This window comes from Fistularia commersonii, chromosome 35 (assembly GCF_037954325.1).
Source record: "Fistularia commersonii isolate RoL2024-O1a breed Wild chromosome 35, RoL_Fcom_v1.0, whole genome shotgun sequence".
NCBI lineage: Eukaryota > Metazoa > Chordata > Actinopteri > Syngnathiformes > Fistulariidae > Fistularia > Fistularia commersonii.
Window position 1 is genome coordinate 5,236,854 of NC_141318.1, and position 27,240 is coordinate 5,264,093.

General features: G+C 41.7%; 2 protein-coding genes across 14 annotated transcripts in view; both read left to right on the plus strand.

Annotated features, from left to right (window-relative positions):
• grk4 (G protein-coupled receptor kinase 4) overlaps window positions 1-15,280 on the plus strand; it is a 48,948-nt gene extending 33,668 nt beyond the window's left edge. For 2 of the 4 annotated variants that reach the window (XM_086142393.1, XM_086142395.1), the window contains 8 exons: window positions 2,756-2,946; window positions 4,099-4,136; window positions 4,645-4,734; window positions 5,743-5,951; window positions 9,131-9,268; window positions 10,062-10,199; window positions 11,076-11,207; window positions 12,525-15,280. In XM_086142393.1, the coding sequence (XP_085998519.1) occupies window positions 2,756-2,946; window positions 4,099-4,136; window positions 4,645-4,734; window positions 5,743-5,951; window positions 9,131-9,268; window positions 10,062-10,199; window positions 11,076-11,207; window positions 12,525-12,581 (993 nt within the window). In that variant the 3' untranslated portion in view covers window positions 12,582-15,280. Of the gene's footprint in view, window positions 1-2,755; window positions 2,947-4,098; window positions 4,137-4,644; window positions 4,735-5,742; window positions 5,952-9,130; window positions 9,269-10,061; window positions 10,200-11,075; window positions 11,254-12,524 lie in introns of all 4 variants that reach the window. The other 2 variants (XM_086142394.1, XM_086142396.1) reach the window with 2 other exon arrangements.
• A 1,607-nt stretch (window positions 15,281-16,887) lies between these two features.
• Window positions 16,888-27,240, plus strand: part of htt (huntingtin) — a 32,339-nt gene continuing 21,986 nt past the window's right edge. For 5 of the 10 annotated variants that reach the window (XR_015104425.1, XM_086142397.1, XM_086142400.1 and 2 more), the window contains exons 1-20: window positions 16,888-17,241; window positions 18,900-18,983; window positions 19,463-19,583; window positions 19,965-20,024; window positions 20,202-20,281; window positions 20,394-20,532; window positions 20,646-20,787; window positions 20,893-21,071; window positions 21,208-21,412; window positions 21,697-21,744; window positions 22,498-22,575; window positions 22,701-23,101; window positions 23,383-23,565; window positions 24,697-24,823; window positions 24,925-25,040; window positions 25,111-25,222; window positions 25,777-25,914; window positions 26,576-26,734; window positions 26,816-26,913; window positions 26,990-27,129. Coding sequence is in view for 9 of the 10 variants with exons in the window: in XM_086142397.1 (XP_085998523.1) it covers window positions 17,144-17,241; window positions 18,900-18,983; window positions 19,463-19,583; window positions 19,965-20,024; window positions 20,202-20,281; window positions 20,394-20,532; window positions 20,646-20,787; window positions 20,893-21,071; window positions 21,208-21,412; window positions 21,697-21,744; window positions 22,498-22,575; window positions 22,701-23,101; window positions 23,383-23,565; window positions 24,697-24,823; window positions 24,925-25,040; window positions 25,111-25,222; window positions 25,777-25,914; window positions 26,576-26,734; window positions 26,816-26,913; window positions 26,990-27,129 (2,708 nt within the window). In the remaining variant the exon portion in view is untranslated. The remainder of the gene's footprint in view (window positions 17,242-18,899; window positions 18,984-19,462; window positions 19,584-19,964; window positions 20,025-20,201; window positions 20,282-20,393; window positions 20,533-20,645; window positions 20,788-20,892; window positions 21,072-21,207; window positions 21,413-21,696; window positions 21,745-22,497; window positions 22,576-22,700; window positions 23,102-23,382; window positions 23,566-24,696; window positions 24,824-24,924; window positions 25,041-25,110; window positions 25,223-25,776; window positions 25,915-26,575; window positions 26,735-26,815; window positions 26,914-26,989; window positions 27,130-27,240) is intronic. The other 5 variants (XM_086142403.1, XM_086142405.1, XM_086142404.1 and 2 more) reach the window with 3 other exon arrangements.

Sequence of the window (27,240 nt, forward strand, 5' to 3'; positions counted from 1 at the left end):
TGAATAAGCTACTCTGTAGAGTTCATATGTCTGTAAATATGATTGTGTTGAAGTCAGTGCCTCACCAGTCATGAACCTCGTCGTACGTCACTGGTGTGTATATGTATTTGATATATATATGGTGTGTGTGTATATATATATATATATATATATATATATATTTACTGGTACTGCAAAAAAGCATGTCCGAGTCCATTCAGATCTAATAAAGTAAAATCAAATCATTACCCTGCCGTCATACCGCCGTGCCTCAAGCTCTTAATAGTGGCTTTGCTCTTGGCTGATTTTCCTATGGAGGATTTCTATAAACTAGCCATGAGTAAGCAGTGGTTTTTGGCCGGAACTTTAATGCCAAGCTCAAACACTTTTTTTTTTTTAAGGGAGTCACCTAGCCTTTCATTTCTTCCATGCAGCACCAAAGCAGTGAAATTTAGCACAGACAGTCCATTAACACGTAAGACGATCCAGTGCGGGGAACAGGGCGAAGACCTCAAAGTGGGGGGATGTCAGCGTTGTTTATGGGTCCGAAATTAAATAGAAGGAAGGAGTGACAGGAACAACCGTGGCGCCTGTCTGTTTTAACTTCTGCTGTGGCAGGACTCGAAATAACCCGTTTCATTTTTTGAAACAAAATGAAAAGTAGGTTTATCATCTGGCAAGTTTAAAACAGGTCATCAGTCTCAAGTCAGTTTTACCTTTTAATCCTAACGATACATTGTGTGTCTTTCTTGGTTATTTAGCAGGATTTATTTTGCTTGTTTTTTTTTTTTTTTACACCTTTAGTAAAGCCATACGTTTAAAGTGGAACTGCTCGGACATAAACCCTGCCCTGACTTGATGTAGAGACAGGAGTACAGTTGGAAAACCAGTCGCAAGCGCTTCTCTTTCCATTTTGTTCAAAACCGTGCGCGGCAAAACACCTCAGGTGCTTGGGGGGGGGTAGAGTTGGTTTTGTCTCGTAGTTGCCCCTCTAAAAAAAGGATTGTTCCAAAGACAAGAAAATTACAGTCAGTGCTCCCAGACTCTTGTGGAATCTGACCACGAGGGTCCTGAGGGGTGAGCGTGTCGATTTTGGCCTCCATCATGTCCAGTATGTACTCTGTATACAGATGTGTGTAGTCAGAATGCTGTACAGAGCTTTGGTATTGATCTGTTGTACAGTAACCAGGAGGGTACGGGAGCAGAGCTCCTGCTGTTGTCCATTTGAAGCTAACGCCCGCGTCTGAGTTTTACTATGGGATTCATCGGTTCGTTTGTGATGCACGACCTTGTTTAGAGTTAGTCACGGCCGACGCATGTGCACGTGCACACTTGCACAAATAGGCAGAACCGGAGTGGGCATGTTACAAAACCTCAGACTTTTAGCTCTTGTCACCTGGGATTGGCACATGATTCTGTGTGTGTGTGTGTGTGTGTGTATATGTGTGCGCGTGCGTGCGCTCGTTCTCTGTGCTGCAGGCAGAACTGATGACTCTTCATGTGCCTCTTTATCTATGAGAGCAGCTCTGTTGCCTAGCAACACTGACCAAACAGCGGTAGCAAGGAGAAGTCAAGTGCTCTCTCAAACCCCTCATTTCTCTCTTGCTATTCTTCTTTACCTTTTTTGATCGTGCATGCTATCAGTCCGTGCATACCTTCAGCTCATCTTTTCACATTTAAAACTGGTCTTGATTTGCTGGGTGGGGGTGAACATGCTGTGTGCGAGCATTGCGGTGCAGTTACCTCGTGCTAGCAGGTGGGGTGGTTGAGCGAGCCGCGGCGCTCCACTGTAGATTTGTCTGGCTGTTCAACCTTGCATATTTGGTAAACTAGAATAAAAGAAGAATCTGGAAACAGCCTCTCTCTAAAACAAATCGGCCCATTTGTTTTTAAAGAATAGGACATTTTATGGCTAATCACTGGATAATTGTAGGACTAATGGCTATTTTTGAATTAACCTTGGCTAAATATAAACATTCTGTCAGTTACATTCACCAGTACATATATTGCAAGTAGGACATCGATTATTACTGATATTGCTTTCTTTTCTTCATGATAGCATTAGTGTTTGCTTCACAATCCTGTAATTAATGCACTTCAATTTTATGTTCAAAGGCTGTAATATACATTAAAAAGTCGTAAACCTGAAAAATTGTAATGGCTGGTGACCTTCAGTCATGCCAAGACCAATTTTGGAAGCCTTGGAGAAACCAAGCTCGTTGTTTGTATTTGTTTTTTTTTTTTTTTGTGCGTTTATGTTGCTCACTTGAGATCGCACAAAAATTTTCCCATCCCCTCTCGTGGTCAGTCTCCGCCTGCACGCTGTGTCACAGCAGATGGTATTCCTCCCGATGGCAGTGACATCCTGCTTGTAGTACAGCAGCTCGCGCGCACACACACACACACACACACACACACAGTGTGCCCTGCAAGTCACTGACCCCAGAGGTGGGTGGGTGGGCAAGAAAACGGATAGCGGGGGTTAGAGGGAACGGACGTGCGGCGGCTGAGTGAGAGGTGAACAAGAAGCTCCTGCTTTCCCATATGTTTTGTATCTGTGTTTTCTCTGTGTACATTCCTGACATCTTGTTCGGACTAATGGATGATTATTTGGGGGGTTTAGACAAACCAAATCAAGCTCCCCTCGCCACCCTGTCTCTTACTACTGCTCTTCCCTCCCTCTCCTCCCCCTTTTCACCCCCTCCTCCCTCATGTTCCAACACCCCCTCCTCTTGACTGGTCCCCCCCCCCCCCCCGAATTTGCCTCTCCTTCTAGGTTAGTTTAGCATACGCCTATGAGACCAAGGATGCACTGTGCCTGGTGTTGACCATAATGAACGGTGGTGACTTAAAATTCCACATCTACAACATGGGCAACTCAGGCTTCGACGAGCAGAGGGCCATCTTTTATGCTGCTGAGATCTGCTGTGGCCTTGAAGACCTGCACCGTGAGAGGATAGTGTACAGGTTAGGCCACAAGGGGGCGGGTAATTGAAGTGAACTCATTTGTGCTCACGACACGTGTTCATGAAAACAGACATGCGCGGGAGAGGTAAGAACCCTGAGAGAAAAATAGATCAGTGAACCGACAGATGATGTTGAATTAAAGACGAGCGGGAAAGAAGGTGTAGTTGAACAATAGCTAAACTAAAGTAGCCTTTACATTATGGAGTCGATTAGTCGCTGCTGAAAATGCAGGATGTATTAAATATTCCACTTTGCTCTCCAAGATGTAATAGAACTATCACTTGGTCTTTGGTGCTCAAAAAAAAAAACCTCTCCGAAGCCCGATTACTCTGGATAATCCACAGCCCTCGTAGGGAACACTTTTATTTCGATGCCGTAGGGTTCAAGGTTTCTGTGAAACAAAATGAAAAGTTCGGCGAGTTCTTCATGTGTAATTGTTAGGCACATTGAACTTCACAAGATAAATTCCATAAAGTTTGTTCTTTGGAGAGAGCAGACACCCCTGGTCGACCTTTCCAAAGATCTGGTATCTCAGAGGGACACAAAGCCACGTTATGGTCAAAAGGAATATATGCTGTTTTTATTTTGGGGCGAAGTGCTCCTTTCACCCATGGCGCCATTGGAATGTTTTTAAGTATTTTTTGGATCCTTGTCTTCGGGGACAAATATTTTGAGCATTACTCCGCCTGAACTAAACAATGTAATCTAGCCTTGTACAAGATGAGAGATGCAGTGTCATTTAAAGGGGCACTCGAACAATTTTACTCATGAAGATCTGTTTATTTGCGATGTAGAGTACTACCCAGCCTGTGAAACCCATTGTGTAATATCCCCAGTGGCACTGAAGGAGCTCTCTAAAGCCTGAGAAAATAACCCTGATGATGCCCGAGTGATGTAATTAGGGTTGTCTTGAATTATGCTTGAGAGTTAAAAAGTATGACCGCGTCGCAAAGTACCTCTGCGGGATGTCCCTGGTGTCTGACGAAAAACAGTTTAACAGTTAAAGTCAGCCAGGAATTATACTGTAAATAATATCAAACAAATATTGGGTAGGCTTTCATTTTAGCAACTGTTTTCAAATGTTAAATGTTGAATTTGAGCCGTGTGTCAAAATTATAACACCTTGTTTTCCTTTCACTTTTTTTTTTTTAGGGATTTAAAGCCTGAAAACATTCTTCTTGATGATCGTGGTATGTCCCACTTCTTTCTCTTCTTATTAAAAAAATGGCAAGATCCATGGCAGTGTATGTGGGCCAGTAGTGGCAGTGGCAAATGGAGAGTTAATGTATTATGTGCAGCTTCAGCGATGCAGTAATCTCCCCATCTCTACAGAGCTTTGAAAAAAAAAAAAAAAAAAAACGAGAGAAAAAAGTATTCTCTTCAAGTTTCGCTCATCACACCCTCTCCTCTTGAGTCATACTCACGAATCATCTGCTCTCCTGCAGCCCGGGCTTCTGAATTATATCTCCAAATACAGGAACCTCCTCTGTTGTTTTCTAGCCCTCACAATTCCATCCGGCGCGGATCATTCCCGAGTAATTTGTCCCAATTATCTGGGTTAAATGACCGTTGGCACTGTTTATTGCTCCTTTCTGTTGATTCTGGGCCGAGTCTATACAAAACCCTGTCCCCCTTCTCTGAGTCGCTGTGAAAACTATATGTTGTGCAAGGCTGAGCTTCTGTTGTGCTCTGTTTTAGGTCACATCCGAATTTCGGACCTGGGTCTGGCAGTTCAAATCCCAGAGGGAGAGACGATACGAGGGAGAGTGGGCACGGTCGGATACATGGGTATGGATCTGACCTTTAACCTTCATCATCTTTGTTGGACATTTTCTTTCCTCTCCACCCTCTTATTATCACTTAAAACCCTGAAAGCACACTGAAATCTTTAGAACAAGGTGTTGCAAATCTTGGCACAACCTTAGGTAAAGAGAATCATTCGGTTTCTGACTTTGACCTTTCACCTATAAATGCTGACAACAATGCATGCTTACGACAATGCATGAAATATATATATATATATATACATTAACACATACGCACACAGTATTTGTAAATGTATTAATTACATTTTAATGCACCACTTCACGATTCTTAATCTTGGCAATGTTTTATTTTAACGGTCTGCCAATAAATAATATTCAGCATTCTGACTTAGGGCCGGAGAAAAGAGAGGATTTAGATCCTGAACTCAAAAACAACCCAAAAAAAAACCCAACCTGAAGGCTTTCACTGGCTGGTTTTCACAGGCCAGACTGGCTGACGTCATTGTTTCCTTTTTACGTGTCAGGTTTTCGCTACCTGACCTGTGAGAAAGTTTCCGAAGTAAAACAAAGCTAGAACTAGATGATACAGTTTAGTCCACTTAGTCGACTTCAGTCTGGAAGCTTGCCCTCCACGTTGATTTTTGCATGACAAGTTCACGGCTGTAATTTAGACTGTTTTATTTAAAAATAAACCTGATCAGATTTCTTCTTTTTTTTTGTTTTTAAATGACTTCCTGTTTGACTAACTGTTTCTGTGCAAACTGCACAGCCTTCTATCATTTATACTGTAGACTTGTGCTCTTGATGTGAAGGGCTAGCTTAGACAGTCAGTATCACATACAAACTCTGCTTTTACTCTACTTTCTCTGGGTGCTTCAGGTACCGAAAGGGGACCGTATTGGCTGCCACTGCTTATGTGAAATATATAAAAAAAAAAAAAGACTGACGAAAGGTGGTCACCTCGGTTGTTTTTTTTTATTTACGAATTTACGCTGCCCTCTAATCTCACTTCTTATCCCCGCTTTCTCAGCTCCCGAGGTGATTCAGAATGAGAGCTACACCTTCAGCCCAGACTGGTGGGGGCTTGGCTGCCTCATTTTCGAGATGATCCAAGGTCAGTCGCCCTTCCGCAAGCGCAAGGAACGCGTCAAGCGCGAGGAAGTGGACCGACGGGTGCGTGAGGACCAGGAGGAGTACTCTGATAAGTTCTCCGAGGAAGCCAAGGACATCTGCAGACAGGTAAGGGTGGAACAGGTCCAAGAAACAATGCGGTTATGACCAAAGCACATGCCGATGCGTCACAGGTCTCCCGCAGATATTCAGCACGCTAAATGTCAGCACCTCCCCGTGAGCCCGAATCATGCAGCGGAACAGCATCTGGATACAGTTTTCGAGACGGCCACCCATACACTTCTGTCAGAACCAGTGGATCAAAAAAAAAATGACTGGTCATGTGGGATCGGGCTCCCGTGTTGTGGGTCATCCCCCAACCCCCGCTGCTAGCGTAGTCTACCTCTGCAGTAGCACCTGGTTTAGCCCTCTGTTAGTTGAATGGCATTAGAATAATTCAATTTTGCTGGCGCTCTTGGATTTTTAAAAATGTTATCAAGCCAAATGAATCAAATTAGCTTAGCCGATTTGATGTAAATTCATTTGACTGTGCTAGTGGAGGGGAGGTTGGGGGGGGGGGTTGCTGCTTTACGCAAATAATTTCTGAATGCAATTTCATGTGCAGAAGTGGAGAAAATAATCGACATACTCACAATCCTGAAAAATTAGCAATGACCCCCATCGCTACTGCCACCGCCACCACCGTGTTTTCGGGGACCAGGTTTATGTGGACCCAGGAGCTACTGCCAAGGAGATCAGAATCAGAATACTCTGTGCAGGGGTGCACATTCAAGGCTATGTCATTTTACAGATGTACATATAAACACAAAACACTTGTGATTTGCATTTGTTATACACATGACTTTATGAGGAAACCTAATTTGAGGACAGACTCACTGGGCCACCCAGGGGAAACGTCTTGTAGTGTGTCACACTGTATGTTCCATTAAATTGTGTACATGTTATGGCAGACTGACAACTTTGATGGTCCTGTGATGGCCGCTTGCCGCTAGTTGAGGCACACACACACACACACACACACACACGCACGCACACGCCCAAGGCTGTTTGAATGATGATTTCACAAGCTTTGCTTCATGTTGGCCATTTAGTTATCCAAATATTTAACTTTCTAAAAAAGACATAAACTAAGCTTCTTATTTGATTTTGCGGAAAGCATTGTCAAAGCACTCCTGTACAAAAACAATCCGCGTTTCTTCAAGGATCAGTGACGAATAGTATTACGTGTATCTCCTCCTTAAATTAAATAGACGAAGAAACAATCATATTTTTGGCCAAAATTAATCTTTTATTCGAATATTGAATTTTCCCTCTCAGGCCTGGGAGTAACTGGGCATTTATATGAGCAGAATTCGAGCATAAATATTGTGTCAGATTCCTAATTTTTGTTGGATATTTACATCATGAAATTAGCTTTCCCCTTAAACAAATGTAGTATTAACCTGTATTATTTGATTTCTTTGGAGCTACTTTAGCAAAACAAATGCAAATCCAATATTTACTCTCCTTTTAGTTCTGTTCTTGGCCTCAAACTTCTCCTGCAGGAAATATCTGGTTCTCTTGCAGCTAAATCTGCTGGTTACTTTCTCCAGGCTTCGCCTACTCCAACCTGGGGTTGTTTAGCAGCACAAGTGGCGTCATGCAAGTTTGTCTAATATTTTCTCACGGCTTGCGTTCCCGCGATGAAAACCAGGGAGGAGTGAGCCCGAACCAAAACACTATAGTTTCTGCCACACAAACCCCAAGCAAAGAACTAATACAGTAGATGCTTTGTAGAGTAAAGCAGAACTGCAGTGGCACGTTCTAATAATAATTCTGTGTGGGTCTGTCAGGGTGGAACATTATGATTTCAGTCAGTGTCGGTACAGGTGTAAAATCATTTTCATGATAACTTAAGAACCTTGTTCTTGTCGAGGGAGTGGGCAGGCGGAGGCCGGACGGTTACTTGTGTGATGTCTTGGAACATTCTGACCTCAGGTTCAACAGAACAGAAGAGTCCCAAGGGAGAGGGGAAGTGGGGAAATTGATGAGATGAGGGGGGTTTTTGCGAGAAATGGGAGGAAGACAGCGGAGGGTGGGAGTCTGTGACATGGCATAACCACAGCCCGAAATAGACAAGCGATCAAAGCTGTCAAGAGGCGAAAGTGAGAGGTTGGTTTGAACCCCGGTGTAAACTGAAGGTCAGGGTTATGCAAGGGGAAGGTAAACTAAAGGGGGAAGCAGAATATCAAGCTTCTGTGACAATGGGGTGTCCGCTCTGAACTGATCCGCAAAACAGTGCTCATCTACTTCACAATCCCGCTGAATGAAGGCGACGGGATACTAGTATTCGGTGCTTTCTTATTCTGTACATGACAGTGCTGCATTGTTCCCCCTCCCCTCGAGTGCCTCTATTCGTACTTGCCTATATTAGATTAGAAAGGGTCAGATACATAAACTCAAGAGTATTCACAAGCAAAGTACATGCGTTTCACATCCTCAACCGAAAGCATGTGAAACATGACGAGGCAATTTATCAAACATTTTAAAGTAATGTTGTAATGGGAATATTTTTAATAGCAAAAAATCAGGGCGCACAATTTATCTGCCCACATTCAGACATTTATTTAACTCATTTATTCCAGTCTATTTATCAAATTTCCCCCAATTGATTGGGATTGTGATAATCAATTGTGAAATAATCGGGCATACAACTGCCATAAACACATAACTGTGTTTAAAAGGGCAGAATTGACAAAGGTTAGAATTTGGCAGAAACAAGAAAATCATTGCCAAAAATCAAGAGAAAAAAAAACAAACCTAAATGTCAGATTGAATTGAGTCAACAGATTTAAATAAAATTACCAGGGACCCATCAGAAAATAAAGAATTGAAATTGAAAAGAAAAAAAGCCTCATTCTTAAATTTAGAGAAATAAGTCAATTCAAAGGTGGTGCATTCAGAAACTTTCCAAAAACTATTTTTTGCTTTTTATTTTATTTTACCATTTTATGTTATTTTCTAATGTTTTATAAAAAATGAACCAAACTTCTCTCCCTATTGCAAATGAATTTTGGCACTTGCACAGATATAATGATGTAGTAATACTGAAAAACAGGCTTCACAATTCGTTGGTACTAATTTTCATATCTCAATAAAATCTTCAACTCCCAAGAAGTGAACACTTTGTAGGATCCCCTCCCTCTCTTCACTGTGTGTGATATACTGATGGGCACAAATCATTTGTTTTCCTCATTTTTCCTAGAACAAACTATCAAATTCTCTTTTTACCTCATCCTCCACCTCAGCTTGTGGCCAAGGACCCCAAGGACCGGCTGGGCTGTCAGGGTCGCGGGGCCATCGAGGTCAAGCAGCACCCCATCTTCAGAAACATCAACTTCAAGCGGCTGGAAGCGAACATGCTGGATCCTCCCTTCAGCCCTGATGTAAGACCAATATACATACACACACACACACACATACACAGAAGCAGTGCCCCCCCAAAGACACACACGCTCAGCTCAGCCCAAAAGTGCAGCAAGCTGCAGTTCGGTATTCTGGAAATACCATTGCTACAAGTAAACTTACATTATAAGCCGTTTTTATCATGATCGCAAGTGGGGTGAGAAGCTGCTGTGCGAATTTGTTAGGCAAAAACCGTTTGACGCAACAGAAATCTGCCTCTTTTTTTTTTTCTTTTCTTTTTTTGTCGTTGAACTGAGACCAGCTTCACAGCCATTGCCAGTGAAATCTGCGAGCGGTTGACAGTGGACGGCTGTTCTCATGCTGGAGGATGTCGGATGTGTTGCTGTGGACTGTGACCCTGGAAGAATGCAGCTTTTTTTTTTTCTTCTTCTTCTTTTTTTTTTTTTTTTTCAACTCTTATTTGGAGCTGCGCTCATGGACTTCTGCCCGGAATAACAAAGCTGCTCACACACAGAGAGGGAATCAGTGCATCTCAGTGTCAGGAGTGGACAGAGAGAGGGAGGGGAATTGACCCGAGGGGTTATATCAATAGGTGAAAGAAGATAGCGTTATCTGTTTATTTTTGGCTTTTTCAGGTCAGGGGAGGCACACTGATGAAAACGTAGCAGTGTCCTTCAGCTTACAAAGACACTCGCATTACACAAACAAGGAGAAAAGTCGGAATATTTCAACCTGTATGTTCACCCCACCATCACCCTTCGCTCAGAATATGCTTTTTACTGTTGCTTTTCATTCATCCTCTCTGTCGCTCAGCCTCGGGCCGTGTACTGTAAAGACGTACTGGACATCGAGCAGTTCTCCACCGTCAAAGGCGTGAACCTTGACCCCACCGATGACGACTTCTACCACAAGTTTGTCACAGGCAGCGTCTCCATCCCGTGGCAGAACGAGGTAATGCAAGCTGAGGCCCCAGAGATGATGTCATTGTTCAGACAGTGCAGTTTACCCCAGGGTTCTCTTCCTGGGTGGGGGGGGACACGTTTGTGTAATTATCTCTTACCTGGCCAGGACTGTGCTTTTTGGCTCCCTACTAAGCCTCATTTATCACAAACCAATGCAGAGCTGTCTCTCTAAAATGATTGCATGAAAGGAAAAAAAAAATCTGAAAATACATGGTTTTGACCTGCCATGTGATTTCCAAGCTAGAGTGTTGGTGGGCGTCGGGGTTGGGCAGTTCTTTGCCGACTCTTGAATTTCGAAAATGTATCGGTCACAAAGCCAATAAAATCATTTTTACATTGTTCTAACACAATTTATCATCTTCAAGATTATATGTGTTCATAGAACACATGTTCATGTTAAAATGGCTTAAATATATCCTTCAAAAGTCGTTAATACTTTGGTTAAATTGAATTTTGATAAAATTCTTTCATCACTTAGTATAGATTTATTTATATGTGTGGACGCATGCCATTGGTTTTTTCATTAAAAACCAGTATATATTACTGAGGACCTTTGTTTTCACAGGAAAGTTACAAAACTTGATGTTAAAACAACACTGACTCTGACAGATTTTGCAGCATTGCAGACCCTCCAAAAACTTAATGTGAGATCAATTGTAATCACTGGTAGTGATAAATTCTGATCCTGGTCTGGGAGCAATTACACACCCGTTTTCTGTCTCACATTTGTTTCATAAATGAAGGCCGGCGAGCGAGTGGCTCTTATTTAAAGCCCAACTGTCCTGAGCAAGGAGGACGGACAACGCATTCTCGCGTGTCGAACGGTCGCGTCTCTTGAGATGACCTGAGCTCTGTCCTCACGCAGATGATTGAGATGGAGTGCTTCAAAGAAATCAATGTCTATGAGACTGACGGGACGCTGTGCCCCGACCTGGACATGAACAGGCCAAACCCTCCACCAAAGAGAGGCTTCTTCTACCGCCTGTTCAGAAGAGAGGCAAGTGCTAGCGCTCCGGCAACTGTCCGAGGGGGTGGGGGCTAAGGTACTTCCTCTCTTTCTTCTTTCCTTCTTTTTTTTTCATCCTCCTAACAAGGCCTTGTCCAAACCCAACATGCTAAATTGTCACATTTGTGAAAGGGAAGATTTTGGTGTTTGCACCACTTCTAGTTATTCGGTTACAATGGGGCCTACCTTTTTTATTTATTTATTGATTTATTTGTTTGTTTGTTTATTTATTCTGGAGTTGCCTAAAGCTTTTGGAATATACTTTCATGTTGTTGCTCTCAAAGAGTAAACTCAAGGTTTCGTTCCTGGACTTGAGGGATTGTGCGGTGGTGAGGGGGGCCCAATCTTTGCCTTTTAATTTGCAGTAACTTATCGCCTGTTTCCATATTACATGGTCTTGTGGCCTATTTCAACTAATAAACTAATTATGCTATTCTTGATTAACCAGCACATACACGTGCACAAACACACTTTAAGAAATGCCCAGTTTAGGGAGGGAAAAAAACCAAAAAAACAATCTCAACGTTTAGGTTTCACCTTCATTTGCTGTCCACTGAGAAGAAATTAAACTGCACTTCCTGACGTGAGCCAGTTTGATTTGATCAACGGGGCTGTTGTTGGTACTATATATCACCATCCTCGTGATTTGGGTACCTAAGACGCCACTTGACCTTCTGTTGTTGAGATACAAGTACTACGTTATTGATTAAGAACGTTTTTTGCCACTAAATAATTTATTTTTCCTTGATTAGATGTAGTGCATGATTATAAATCTTATATAGTAGGTTCTGTGTTACCTGTCCACTCGCCTAATATTGGCTTGGAGCTGCTACCAGTAGTATGTGGTATCGGTCATACAGTGTCACTGCTCAGGTGAGTTTTAAGTTTGAAGCTTTACAAACAAATACAAGCAAAAAAAATCCCTTACAGATTTAATACAACTGTATTACTTTTTCCTATACTTAATGAGTAAGTAAGTTAGAGGTATGAGTGGACACAGTATTTGTATCCCTTTTAAGAAGAAAAGACCTTTGAATATATCATTTTAACCATTAAAACATTTTCTATACATTTTTATTCTTAATTTTCCAATTGATTTATGCCATTTCTGGAGCTTTACCTGCCATCAGATAATCAATTCCTGCATGCATTTCTGCCTCCTGCCGCTAGTGCAAACAGACACTGCGGATGCGGCGCATCACTGGCCACTTTGACCTAGTCCAAAACATCAAACCCTGTGACCGGACGTCGGGAAATGATGGAAAATACTAATGTTAACAGTGTATCCTGACTCTTGGGTTTTTCCAGGTATGTTTCAAGGGCGGCTACAGCGATGACGAGGTCGAAGAGCCCTTGCGACTTTAAACCACTCCCTCCACCCTCCTCCTCCTTCCCCTTCGCCGCTGAACTTCACCACAAACTCCAACCGAGTGCAAATCTTAGGAACTCAGTGAATGTTGACCTGTATTTATGAGCTGTATTAAAAGTGTATTATAATTAAAGAAAAAAGTATGAGTTTAAAGATTTTGTACATTTGTACTTGAATTTATGTCTAGATGTATATTTTCACTAAAGGTTGTATTGTACAAAAAGCCATAAAAGTACCACTTGAATGCATACATTACATTTTTATTTTTGATTTTTTTGTTTTCTTTTAGAATGAATATAGGTAATGTTTATTGGGGAGTTGTTTTTTTTTTTTCTTTTAAAGAAGCACAGTACCAGTTGTCTTTTTTTTTTTTCTCAATGTAGCATAAGGCCTTTTTGTTTTTACGCGCCGTTTGTTTTTCATTGATTTGGCCAAGGTGATGTGCTGTCGGCACATCACATCCACCCGTTCTCTGTTGAACCCATAGCCTCCTTTACCCTCAAGGCTCAGGTAGATCAGAATGGAATGGGGGGATCTAATTGATAATTGGAAAATACATCAAGTCTAATTTTACTAATCGGACCACTACTCTCAAAATCTCCACCTTGCCTTTCTGGTTGAAGGACGCAAAGTTGGTTAAGTTGTGTTAATCCATGTCCTTCCCTCAGCCCAGTTGTGTGGATTGTGCTGGACTGCATGGCGAGTGTGATGCAAACCTAATGGTCTTTTAGAAGCCTAGGTTGCATGGATTCATTCCCTAGTTTGGGGTCAGTGTGTGCAACTCAAGCATTCATTGAACTCAAATCAAATGCTATTGGTTTTTTTTTTTTTTTTTTTTTTTATCAACATGTGAGCCAGTAACTCGTTCCCGAACATCTGCGAAATTTTTCATGCTGTGCAAAACGCTCAGAATGTCGATTGTAGAAGCTGGACAGTGATTTGCTTGGGAGCGCCGCTCTTAAAATGTCGATTACGAAATTCAATCAGGTAGAATATATTTTGGGTGTTTTTTTTAATTTTATTTTTTTACCCCCCTTCAATGCTTGCCCTACCTTATTTTCCTGTCTGTCCTAGGTAATTACCGGCCCCTTGTATTTCATATCTTCCCGTTCATAAATCCCTGTCATTAAGTGAACTGAAAAGCCTTGTGGTTGTTTTGACTGGAGAACAAGCTAGAGGCAGACCATGGCGCTGTATAGGAGATCTGACCTGCAGCTGACGTTCGCTTCATCTCGATAACATATTTGTGTTGCTGCAAACTAACTTCCATCGATTTAGCTGTCAGCAGCTATTAGCCTCTGCACTGAGTCAAGCTACAACCTGCTTTGGCCTCCGCTCCTGTTGATCATAGATAGCGTGAGGCCTCAGAGCCACGTACCCCATTTGTAGACCTTCAGCTATGTAAACTGGCTTTTGCTGTGTTTGTACTAAAGGAGTAAAGCGAAAGCTCTTCACTTTAACGGCACTCACCTTTCTCTATTCCATTTAAGTATGTTCTCTCATAGGAAAGACTTAGGATGGTTGATTGTGTGTGTGTATGTATGTGTGCGTGCATGCATGCGTGTTCATGTGTGTGTAGACAGGGAGAAATTATATTTAAACTCCTTTCTGCCGAGATAACAGTCTGTGTACAGGAGCACCACACCACTTGCAGAACCATAAATGTTGTGCACTTTTGTTTCATCACAGGTTGTTCTTGCCTCAAAACGTGGGCAAACAGAATGCATTACCCAAACCTGCCATAAACAGGATTCATTAATTTCATTGGTTTTTCTTTTGTTTGTGTTTTTGTGTCTTTGCAAATTTTATTTTTCTTACCCGCATTTCATGTTGCTTCTGAAGCAGTCGCTGTTTACTCCCCACAACCTGTTTTTAATGCTGTGAATACCCAGTCTGGACATGTTCGCTTTGTGTGTATGTATATTACACTGTATGCAAATTCAGCTTTTGTTCAATCAATCGCTTTGATTCAGATCTGATGTGCTCTCCAAATTGTGAGGCTAGAACATTTAGTCAGCTGAATTATTCATTAAATTAAACACTGCAGATTTTTTCCGCATTTAACCAAAAGAAAAAAAAACAAAACAAAATAAAAAGGATGTCTGAATTTTGTTTCATAGTTCAAAATCATGTAGGGACTTCAATGTCACTGCTGAATCCAACTGAAATAACTCAAAAGTGCATATATGTGAAATGGTACGCATATATTTCCTCGACTAATTTGACATCAACTTGCTCTAAATTGAAAAAAAAAAAAACGAAATCGTTCCCTGTTGCACATTCCAGTATTGAAATCAGGAATCGAACGTGCTCCTAGCTGTTACTGGCTTGTCACTTGAGTGTTTTATTATTTGTTGCTCTCAGGCACATTTTGAAGCTTAGTTTTCTTACCTATGTAGATTTTAACCTTCCTGCTCTTTAGCCTCAAACACCTTGTAAATGATGTATTTCTATCATGTAACTAAGCTCTAACACACATTCACTGACTCCCACGGGGAGACTAAACTATGTTTGCCACCCATGCCGTCGTTCAAAATAACTTTACCTGAATGCCACCTTATAGCAGTAAAGACATTGTTTGGTTCCATTGCACTATGGTGTGGTTTGACAATGACTATAGGAAGTGTCTTTAACTTTTTTGCCAATGATAACCAAAAGCAACATCAAATAAATCAAACCTGTTTTGCTGTATAAAGAATTTTACTGGGGAATGACTGAAGGCCTTCATTATATGTGCCAATACGAAGTTTATTTTTTTGACATCCCACCTTTTTTCAACTTCTTTATCCTTTTGTCCACCTAGAGAAATTCCTTCAGACAAAGGAACATAAAACAACTCAACAGTTTTGAATGTCCGCACTAAGTGCATTGCCTGTTTAAAAAAAAAAAAAAAAAAGAAAAAGAAAAAAAAGTACATATGCTTTATTACTCAAGCATGTATTGGTTTGTAATACTTCAGGTTCCTTGTAAATGTAAATGATGACCTTCTAGTGCCAACATATCTCACTGGTATCTGAGGACAACTTCAAATGGGAAGGTGACCAGCTGAGCTGGCCCTGTTTGAATACGCAACATGCATTCCTTCTGTTGTCTTTGTCAAAAGCAGTGATGGGGATTCACCCTCCAAAACTGGGACGACATTGCCGGCAACACTGAGAAAAGGGGTTTTGGGGTGATTATCCTTGTATACCTGGAGAATCTACTGGGCTCTGCACTCTGCCCAGATGTGCAACATGCTATTTTAAAGAAGGGCAGAATGACAAATGTTTTGTTGGTGTTCAAATGGGGCCCGGGACTTAATGACTTTTTTTTGTTTTTCTTTTTTTGTACCTGTACAGTCATGTTGTTCAACCACTGCAGTCATTGTTAATTCTTGTACAAGTTGTATCACTGGTTGTTGTACCATATCTTACATTTGTAATTATGAAATAATACACTGCCATTTGTATAAAAAGCATGTGTCCTGACTTATTTTGATAATCTTAATACCTATTTCCAGTGACTAAATTCTTCATAAATTAAAAATGAAAAGCAATCCTGTTTCTGGTCACAATTAGACACCTGAATATTTTTAAATCATGGCATTAAAACAATTAAAATATATGCAAAAATGATTATTTCGCTGAACAGATGTTATAGTTGACAGAGGAGCAGTTGGAGAATGAAATAGTGAATCAAACCGTTTACTCAAGGAAAAAAATTCGAAAAAAAAATGAGCTCAGTGGTAAGAAGGGAAAAAAGTAAAAATCAGACAGATACATTATGGAAAATATTAAAACATTGTTTTGTGACTTTTTACAATGAAGGGAATATATTTATATCATTCAGGAGAGCAAGTTTATGAAAATATGTTCAGCTAAAAAAAAGAATCAAAATAATCCTATATTTGTCGTTTTAACAACGACATTTAATTGCTTCATCCCCATACGACAGCATTTATAGTAGCTTTCCCCTTCAAATGTTGAGGACAGCAACAGCAATCTTTATTTCGATAACTTGCATTATTTGCTTTAGGAATTTGCTTAATAGAATTAGGTGCGTTACTATGACTTTATCATCCGGATTAGTTTACAGATTTTATTTATTCCATCACTTCCACTCTATTTGCACAAATCTGTTTTCATATTCTGGACTCGAGCGGTCCCGTGACTTCGACAGTAACAACAATAGAAAATAACAACCCTGCATTGGCTCACTTTTCTGTCAATCAACATAAATAAGTGGTCTGATTGGCTATCAATAATACACTCCGCCCATCTCTGTCAAACTGTCACAATTGCCATTTCCTGGTTTCTCGGGGAACGTAATGCCGCATTAAATATGGCTTATCTACCAACATTTTCTTTATTTAGGGATAAAATAATTGAGGGATAGCAGGCGTTTTGCAGGAGAGAAGGCAGAGAGCCGGTGGTAGTGTTAGCGAGCAGTGTTAGCACTCTCGTCGCACTACGCACCGCTTGTCTCTTCGTGCGCTGACTTGCTCCTGCTGTGTTAGCTAGTTAGCTCACGTTGTAAATATTAGCTAGCCAAGCAACCCTGCTTTCTTTTAATTGCTAAAATGGCCACCATGGAGAAACTGATGAAGGCCTTTGAGTCTTTGAAGTCATTCCAGCAACAACAGGGACCACCAACCGCAGAGGAGCTTGTCCAGAGGCAGTAAGTGGATAATTGTCTGACGGCAATTGCTCGGCGAGCTAGGAGCCACTAGATCAATAGCTTAGCGCAATAGCTAACAGTACTGCCTATAATGCTACAGGGCAATAGCGAGCTTGAAGCTACTTGCGCAAACAGAGGAGCTGATAATATGCATTTACACACTGCAGGATACTGCCAGACATTTAAGAGAATGCTCGCAGAAGTTTCTTCGGCGGATATAAACTAAACGTTCAAGCAGATATTCCGATCGGATTGACTAACAAGAATGTGTCACTCATAAACCCACGCACAAGCAATTGCGTTTGGGTCTAAATCAAATACTAAATACATCATCCAATTGATAAGTCGATCCAAACAGAACAATATTTTTTGATACGCTAATATGAATCGATAGAGTTGCGATGGTTTATACCAAATGATTCACGTTGTAACGACAGTGCAACCTCAGGTGCAAGAATTTGGTTGCAGCCCGCTATACTGACGTCACGCATGCTTACACCCTGCTTTGGCTGCACATTTCACTTGTATGTTATTGTGTTCAAACCTTTTACATTCAGTGATCCACTCTAATGTAATGTATTTAAATGCCCTAATGCATTTTATTCATCTTGCCGTTCTCATGTCAAACACGTTTTGCTCACATAGTGACGATGTTAAGCAGTCATCTTGGAGAGCTCCATACATGAAGCTAAATGTTTGTTTTTGTTTATGTTCTGTGGGGGAGCAAAAGCCAGGTTTCTCCTATCATTAACAGATATTCTGTATCCCCTGATAAAAGGAAAAAAAACTGTTGTGCTCAGTTCTGAAGTCGCATCTGTTTTGCTCATATAGTTATTATTTCAGATGCTACCATGAACCATGACACTGTATCAAATCAAAATTATGGTGAACAAAATTCAGAATGTGGCGCATATTATGTATGATTCTTGTGGTGATTTTTATGGTGAATTTATCTTGGTCAGCACTCTCAATTGATTATTTGTCCATAGCAGGGATGACAGAATATCATCTTTTTGATCATATTATGGCAAGCAAGCCAGCGTATTTTGAGTTTCTTGAGCCATCTCAAAGATTTCGTTTTTCTGTCACCCCTGCATTCCATACATCTTAAAACAACAGGTAGTTGCTTTTATTAAAAAATTAATGTGCCACTTAACAGGAATGCAGATTGCATGTCATTCAAAGGTACAAATCTCTGTTCCGGTGATTTTGCAAGACTACCAATCTCAACTTATACTGTCTCAGGAGACACTTAGCTACAACTCTGATAACTACATACATCAAAATAATGCAAGAACATTGATAGAACCATGGGACTTTGCAGGAGTGTCACCAATCAGGGCCAGTACACCACTGTAATTTGTTTTCAAAAATGTCAGATAACGTGCTATGCTTGCTTTGCCAACTTCCATCATTCAACATAGAATGAACAAGTCTTAAATGTTGTTGCCAACTGGATTCAAAAAATCTGATGCAATTAATGTTTGTTTATGAAATACTGTTTTAATATCCTATATCCTGTACTGTGTTAATCTTTTTGAAAATGATTATTATTTTTTTTAAATATATATTTATTCCATCTGTTTGCTGGTTTGAAAATTCTTACAAAATCCTCTCACATTCCTCACCTAGTCTTCATTTTTTTTCCTCCCTCACAGGAAAAAGGAGCAAGCAACCACAAAGAAGGACAGGGTGACACATTGCCTGACCATTTGTGAAAATATTGTCGCTCAGTCTCTTAGGTAGGCCGGCTAATCTGTCCTTTTTCTTGAATTCATCTCTTCTCTCAATCAGATTCTACACCTCAGTTTTTGATGGAGACTAGCTTGATATGGATGTTTTCTTATCAAAATGACTGAGAGTGCAATGTGTTTTTGTATGCTCACCAGAGGGCTAAGAAAGCTAGCATATCGCGTTTCAGAAAATGTATTCTCATTGCTCAGTAGCTGGTTTAAGTACTTGCCAGATTGTTGCAAAAGTACTGCATGAAACATAATAATTGTGTTAACCATTTACATTAAATCTAATGCTTACAGAGTGTGTCTGCATGTGTGTGTTTGTGTGTGTGAGAGAGAGAAATTTAAAATTAAGCTGAAGAACTGCACTTGTGGGCATTTTTATTCAAATACTTGACATGTTGTCATATTTATGTATTAGTGTCTCATCATTTGATTTTATTTATTTTTTTAACTGACTCTCACCTCTGATGTTCTGAGAGCAGAACATCTCCAGAGTTTCAGAAACTGCTGGGCATCGCCATGGAAATGTTCCTGCTTTGCAGCGATGACAGCGAATCAGATGTTCGGATGGTCGCCGACGAGTGCCTGAACAAAATTATCAAAGTGAGTTCGAATCTTGAACTTTAAATCACAGTCAGGTTGCATTACTAATTCTCCTCTACCTGCATACAGTCATAATGACTCAATACATTAATCATCTGTAGTTAATATTTATTCTCAGTGGATTTGGAAGTAATTCCAAAGTGCACTGACACAGCTAGGGGGGACAATTTTTACTGCATTTTAAATTTTATTTTAGTCCATATCCCCATTAAAACTAGCCACCTGCCTGTATTATGTTTTGTTTTTGAAAAAGGTCATGATATTTTTGGACTTATGACAATTTCTTTTGGCGTTAACTAGTGTTCTAAAAAAAGCATGCTAAGTAAGCATTGTCTTAATATGTCATACACGTTGTTGATTCTTTATTTGATGTATCATCAGGCACTGATGGACTCCAACCTGCCTCGGCTGCAGCTGGAGCTTTACAAAGAAATTAAAAAGGTGATGCGCCGAGTCTCTATGTTGTGAGACATATATCTCCGGTGCTGGTGAAGACAGTTTGAAGGATGTTTCAATTACACTGCTGATGTGCATTTTGTAAGCTATATGTCATCGCATTTGAAGAAATGGCAATGCCAGTGCTTGTGATAAATGGGGAATATTTGTGTATCTCTATAGAATGGTGCCTCTCGGAGTTTAAGGGCAGCTCTCTGGAGGTTTGCCGAACTCGCTCACCTCATCAGACCACAGAAATGCAGGTATATACATAGTACATAATACCATTGTTATCGCTTTCAGTATTGCTTGCTTAACATTCTTCATTCACAATTTAACAATGGATCCATGTTCTTCCCTCACACGCAAATACAGACCCTATCTGGTCAATCTGTTGCCGTGCCTCACAAGAATCACCAAGCGGCAGGAGGAAACTGTACAAGAGACACTGGCTGCAGCCATGCCTAAAATCATGACGGCCTTGGGACACTTTGCAAATGATGGCGAAATCAAGGTACTGACCGTCAGAGATTCCTTCATAGGTAGCGTTGTTTTAACCTGTGTGGATGTTTACATCTGTAAATTATGAAAGCTCATCTTAGCCATTGTCTAACTTCTCATTCACAGGTGCTGTTGAAGTCCTTTGTGGTCAACCTCAAGTCCAGCTCCCCCACCATCAGGCGGACGGCTGCCAGCTCGGCTGTCAGCGTGTGCCAGCACTCCAGGCGCTCCACCTACTTTTACACCTGGCTTCTAAACATGCTGCTGGGTAAGACTTAAAAGCGCATATAGAGACTCAGGGTTTCCAGGAACTTCATATCCAAGAAATGAAGGGACCAACTCACCAGTGACCTGCTGTCCTTCCTTCCTCCAGGTCTGGTGGTTCCAGTGGATGAGGAACACCCCAGCCATCTTATCCTGGGGGTGCTACTAACACTTCGCTACTTAATCCCTCTGCTGCAACAGCAAGTAAATACCACTAGCCTGAAAGGGAGCTTCGGAGTCATGAGGAAGGAGGCCGATGTACAGCCCACGCCTGAACAGCTACTGCAGGTCGGAAAGGGTTTGTTTATAATCGTTTAGTGCTGTTTGGATTCAGATTTGGTACATATATCTGCTATATTTTGATCCCCAACAAAGTATCGGAGCTCTCAGGGCAGCAGCCGACTCATCTTTATTTGCTCCAAAGGTGTATGAGCTGACTTTACACTACACACAACACTGGGATCACAACGTGGTGACAGCAGCTTTGGAGCTCCTGCAGCAGATGTTCAGGACGCCGCCGCCAGAACTCCTGCACATGCTTATCACCAAAGGCAGCATCTCTCATGCCACCGTGTTTCGGCAGGACGCTGAGAGTCGGGCGCGTTCTGGAAGCATCTTGGAGCTTATTGGTAAACACAACCTATAACTTTTTAATGTTTTGCATCTTTCAAGGTTTGATACGGTGTCTGGGATCCAAATCCTGATGATTACTAACCCAATACTGACTTATTCCTGCAATCCATGACGCTCCCCTCTAGTTTCTACTGCCTATGCTTTTGCTACCTTGTACGTTGCTTTTCTCACTCGTTCTTGTCTGTCTGTAATTATTTATGTTTTAATGAGTCTTTGGAGCTTCTGCTTTTTCTCTGCTCCTCACCCCCTGTTTCTGCTTCCTGTTTCCTGCAACTTGCAGTGGGGGGAGGGTCTTCCTGCAGTCCACTTCTTCTCAGGAAACAGAGAGGTGACTAGCCCAATTTTTCTCCCCGCCCACTTAATTGTCTTGGGTCAAAGAATCCACTGGAATCATTTAAGCCACTGTTATTTTTCCTTGACAGTATTTTATCTATTAATGACAGGGCACAATTTCACTTCAAATCCAATTGTTGTTTATTTACCTGCTAATCACTTACAGTTGCATATTCAAATGTGACCTAATACAACAGCTTTGGTGTAATGTCTGCTTTGACATCAAATATGACACGGCCCAAGAGGCATGAAAGCATTGAAGAAACAGGTTTATGATCAAGCGTGGAGTTGTTAGTGAAATATAACATTCATTACCTCTTTGTGTATCTAGTATTTTGGCCCACATACTTACACACGTTAAAAGACACCATTCAACCAAATTCTCCAACACAACACTAAAATAAGGGACACGTTGAGATGATTATTAAAAATTCAAAACCATCAAAAGTTTTGGAGAGCAGTTTATTCATTTGCCCTTGAAATGTTATGAAAAACTTTTATTTACAGATACTTAAATATTTCATGTACTGCGGTCCATAAAAAACATCATTAGGGCTGTTAAATGTATCTATGAACGACGACGTCTTCTCACCTGATTTGGTTAACTCTGGCATCAATAAAATTGAGGAATAGTTTCTTCATCTCTTCATTTAAATGTTCGTAGCCACTTGCTAGTCATTGCTTCTGATTTTGAATATGAAATGTTTTATTAATATTTTCATGGTAACATTAGGCCTGTCGTTTCCAGGTAAAATGCTGTCCGGGGAGGAGGATGGATTGGAGGATGACCCTGAGAGGACTGAGGTGACCACTGGAGTCTTCACGGGTAAGACTTATCTCCCCAACCATGGAATATGCTGAAACACAGTTTCCCTGACAAATTCAGGAAAAAAAAGGTAATGCAGATCACATGTTTGCTAATCCAGTTTTTGGCATTTTTCTTTGCTTTAGCATCAGTTGGTGCAGACGGCTCGTCTGCCGCTCAGGTGGACATTATCACCGAGCAGCCGCGCTCCTCCCAGCATGCTTTGCAGCCCGGTGACTCGGTAGACCTGAGTGCCTCCTCGGAACAGGGCGGCGGCGGAGGCGGAGCGTCCGCGTCAGACACGCCTGAGTCACCCAACGACAACGAGGAGGAAATGCTGAGTCAAAGCTCGAGTGGTGGAACTAACATCACCCCGGAAACAGCCGACTACACCACACCAGAGAACGCCACCCCAGAGGGGGGACCCATAGGAGAAGGCGGGACACTGACAGGCACTAATGATCGCTCCTTCCCACCCAGCGACTCCTCTCAGACCACCACGGAGGGGCCTGACTCAGCGATCACTCCCTCGGACGTGGCAGAGCTGGTCAGTTTGGCCATGAAAATGATATTCAATTTGTTTTTATAGAAATTTCACGAAATCTTAAGCTCCAGGAGCCGATCGCAGTTAACAGTGGGTGAGTGGCGAGGTTTTACCTGGATCGGTCACCGGTTTATTGCCCAGACCTTGGGCTGATTAAACAGTCATGGGAAAAACTCTACAAAAGCCTTGGTAATTTACCTATAGTGTTTACATCTGGTTTTAATGGTTCTACCTCTTTGGTCCTGCCTCCCTTTTTCTTTATCCTTCTCCTCACTTTATCGCAGTCGGGCACTCCACTGTCACGGGTGGCTGATCCGTTGCCACCCTCGCCAACTTCCACTGAGGGTCCTGACGCTACAGACAATGACTCTTCTGTCTACACTGCTTCCTTGTCCTCTTCTTTCTCTCTCTCATCCTCCTCCTCCTCTTTCTTCTATGCCTCCTCCTCCTCTAGCACTAGTGACAAGGTCAGCCCATCGGACCCTTTGAACACAGCGGGAGGGGCTTGCTTGTTTATCAACTCCTAACCTCCTTTGCGCTTTTCTCTCTTCATCCCACCTTTCCCTTATTTTTACCACATTTCCTGTATTGTCATAAATAATACAGTCAGACATGTTTCCCCCCTGTGAGTCCATATTAGGGGTTTTCCCCCAGCAATGCCATTGTTAAAACAAGCAACCCCAAAATCCCAGAATTATTCAAAGAAGGGTTCAAGTACAAGCATGATAGCCATCGTCTTGTTTTTGTAAGATATGTTTCCCTCTTCTAGTTCCAGGCGATGACAGGCTTTTGTTCAAGCAGAGGTAAACAAATAGAAAAAAAAGAACTACAGCAATAACGGAATATACAGGACTGTCTCAGAAAATTAGAATATTATGATAAAATTCTTTATCTTCTGTAGTGCAATTAAAAAAAAATTACTTTTTCATGATATTCTAACATTTTGAGATAGGATTTTTGAGTTTTCTTAAGATGTAAGCTATAATCAGCAATATTGAAATAATAAAAGGCTTGCAATATTTAAGTTTATTTGTAATGATCCAGAATGTATGACATTTTTGTTTTTGTAATTGCATTCCAGAAGATAAAGAACTTTATCACAATATTCTAATTTTCTGAGACAGCCCTGCAATGCGGACTCTTTATTGAGACGTCCCAAGAACCCTTTTGCTTGTGTAGTTTGCCATAAAACCACGTTCTGATCTTAAAAATCCCTTTTTTACGTTGACGTAATAAAAAATGTTTTCAGTTTGCAGGGCGTTTACTTACTGGTCAATCAGTTTGGACCAAAAGCTTAGTCTTCCTCTGGTGAAGTGTGTCGACCGCAACCGAATACCTCCAAACCTCGTGCTCCCCCACTCTCCCCCCCCGAAATTGGCTGTGTGTGAAACACATCTCGCCAAGCATGATTCCGTAATGCTTCAGGATTGGAACACTTGTTTGACTCACATCCAAGTCATTGCTTGCGATGTCTGTAACCCCGCAAATCGAACTTCCAAGTGAGTGGAAACAATCGCCTGCATGCAGCTGCGGTTGGTGTGTCTGCAACGAAGTTTGTTCGCCACTAGAGACGTCCGCTGTGTGTTTGTTTGCCCAAGGTGCTGGACGGCAGCGAGAGCCAGTACTCCGGGATGCAGATCGGAACGCTACAAGACGAAGAAGAAGAAGGGGCCGCGCCTCCGTCCCAGGAAGAACCCACAGAGCCGTTCCTACAGTCGGCCCTGGGTGTGTTTGTCCAAACATCTCAACAAAAATCACAAAAGTACCTGTTCACACTTAAGATTTCTCAATGCACCGCAACGCCTTTCGTTCCCTTTCTGTTGCAGCTCTGAGCAAACCTCACCTCTTTGAAGGCCGAGGTCACAACCGGCAGGGTTCTGACAGCAGCGTGGACCGCTTCATACCCAAAGACGAACCTACTGATCCCGAACCTGACAACAAGGTATCAGTGCTCAAAACCGCCAGAGGAGGTAATAAATACTCGATTGTCTAACGTGCGTTTGTTTCTTTAGCCAACAAATATTAAGGGTCCAATTGGGCACTATACAGACCAGGGCGTGGAGCCAGTGGTGCACTGTGTGCGTCTGCTCGCTGCCTCTTTCCTGTTGACGGGACAAAAGAATGGTAAGTGTTTTTGAAAATGAGAGCGGGGTCTCTCAGAGAGTACACCCATGACCAAGGCTCTAACTGAATAACCCCGGTAACAGAGAATGCTGTGTTGAGTGTAAAATAACAAAAAACAACAAAATACAATGCAGTGATTTTTAGTATTTTTAAAACAATGTTCAAATGCAATGTTCAGACATTATATTTCTGCTTATCAGTATTTGGCATTTTGCATCTGCAGTAGATTTGACACATTTGGCAATATTTTAGAGGTTGAAATCATATATCAAGCACACTATCCCATTTTAAGACTTTTAATAGATAGTGCGCTATACTCCCAAACTCTTGTATGACTGTTATTTATTAAAGATGGTGAAACCCTGGGAAAATACGTCATTGGCCCGTCACTGCATTAATGCAGATTATGACTGGTATTTTTTTTTCGTTGAACAACGAACAAGGGATTGAATGGCATGTCATTTGACCGTCGTCTTGAAAGATACTGGTCTTTGAATTCTACACGGAGCTAGATTTCAGTGTTTCAGATCAGTGTTTTGTATTTGTATTTGTAGGTCTGATTCCAGACAAGGAGGTACGAGTGAGCGTGAAGGCTTTGGCGGTTAGTTGCATCGGCGCAGCTGGGGCGCTTCATCCCGACGCCTTCTTTAATACTCTCTACCTGGAGCCGCTGGACGGAATTCCAGTAGAAGGTAATAAAAAAAGAAAAAGGAAAAAAAAAAAAAGTACAATTCTGTGCTGCTTATTTGTCCATGTGTGGCTAATTAAGGCCGGGGTTCGTGTGAATTACTTGTCATAGCAGTTTAGAGGTTACATTTACATCAGTGAGACAGATAATGATTTATTTATGATTGATAAGATGTTGACGCACCCAATCGAATGAAGGAACCGGTCGTCAGGTAATCAGTGAAAACAACTGTGTGGGGGCGGGGCCTCGGTGTTTAAACTCCCACACGGTGATCGGCTCGGAGGTATCTTTGCTGCAGGCTCCCACAGAGGAGCGTTCATTATGACAAGTGATGTATTTACTGAAAACAGTAGTGCTGAAACTTTAAAACTCAAATAATGTTTCACCATCCGGCCCAAGTTTTGTACAGCCTCACTCTGTCCTTAATTGTGAGTAAAGAAAATAGTCTCTATCCACTTTTCAACTGATTTGGCGGGTTTGCCGCACATGCAGATAAAATAATCCTTATTTAGCTCGTCATTGCACATTGTAGATTAGGTTCTGATTACTACAAAACGTGTTTCTGGAATTATTCTTAGCAATGTGGATTTTTATGAATATATGATGCAAAAGTGCAGTGTCCTTTTTTTGCGCTTACACTCCCCCTTATCGCGGTCGCCTTTCAGAGCAGCAGTATGTCAGCGATGTGCTGGGCCTCATCGATCACGGGGACCCGCAGATCAGAGGGGCCATCGCCATGCTCTGCGGTTCCATCACACAGGCGGCGCTCACCAAAACGCGTTACAACATCAACACCTGGCTGGCCAGCGTGCAGAGCACCACCGGTGAGTGTCCGTGGGAGTAACGGTGCAAGCACTGAGAGAAACAGGGGAACGGGTTTAACATGACTGACAATCTTGCCCCAGGTAACCCTTTGTCTCTCGTGGACTTTGTGCCTTTGCTCCAAAAAACGCTAAAAGATGAATCATCAGTCACCTGCAAGATGGCTTGCTCTGCAGTCAGGGTAAGTTATTAGTATGTTTGGTCAGTCGATGTTGTGTTTCTCTTCTAATTTTGGGCCTTTTGTTTCTGTCCTTTAGCACTGCATAATGACTTTGTGCAGCAGCACCTTCAGTGAGCTGGGCCTGCAGCTGTTAATCGACCTCCTCGCGCTGAGGGACTCGTCCTATTGGCTTGTCCGCACTGAGCTATTGGAGACCCTGGCTGAGATGGATTTCCGGTATCCTTTGTTTACTTTTTTCCTCCTATTACTGCAGCTGAAAGTTGCTTTGGCACTTAACCATTGAAACAGAATACAAATGAGAAAACAAACCGAGTAAATTTCTCTCTC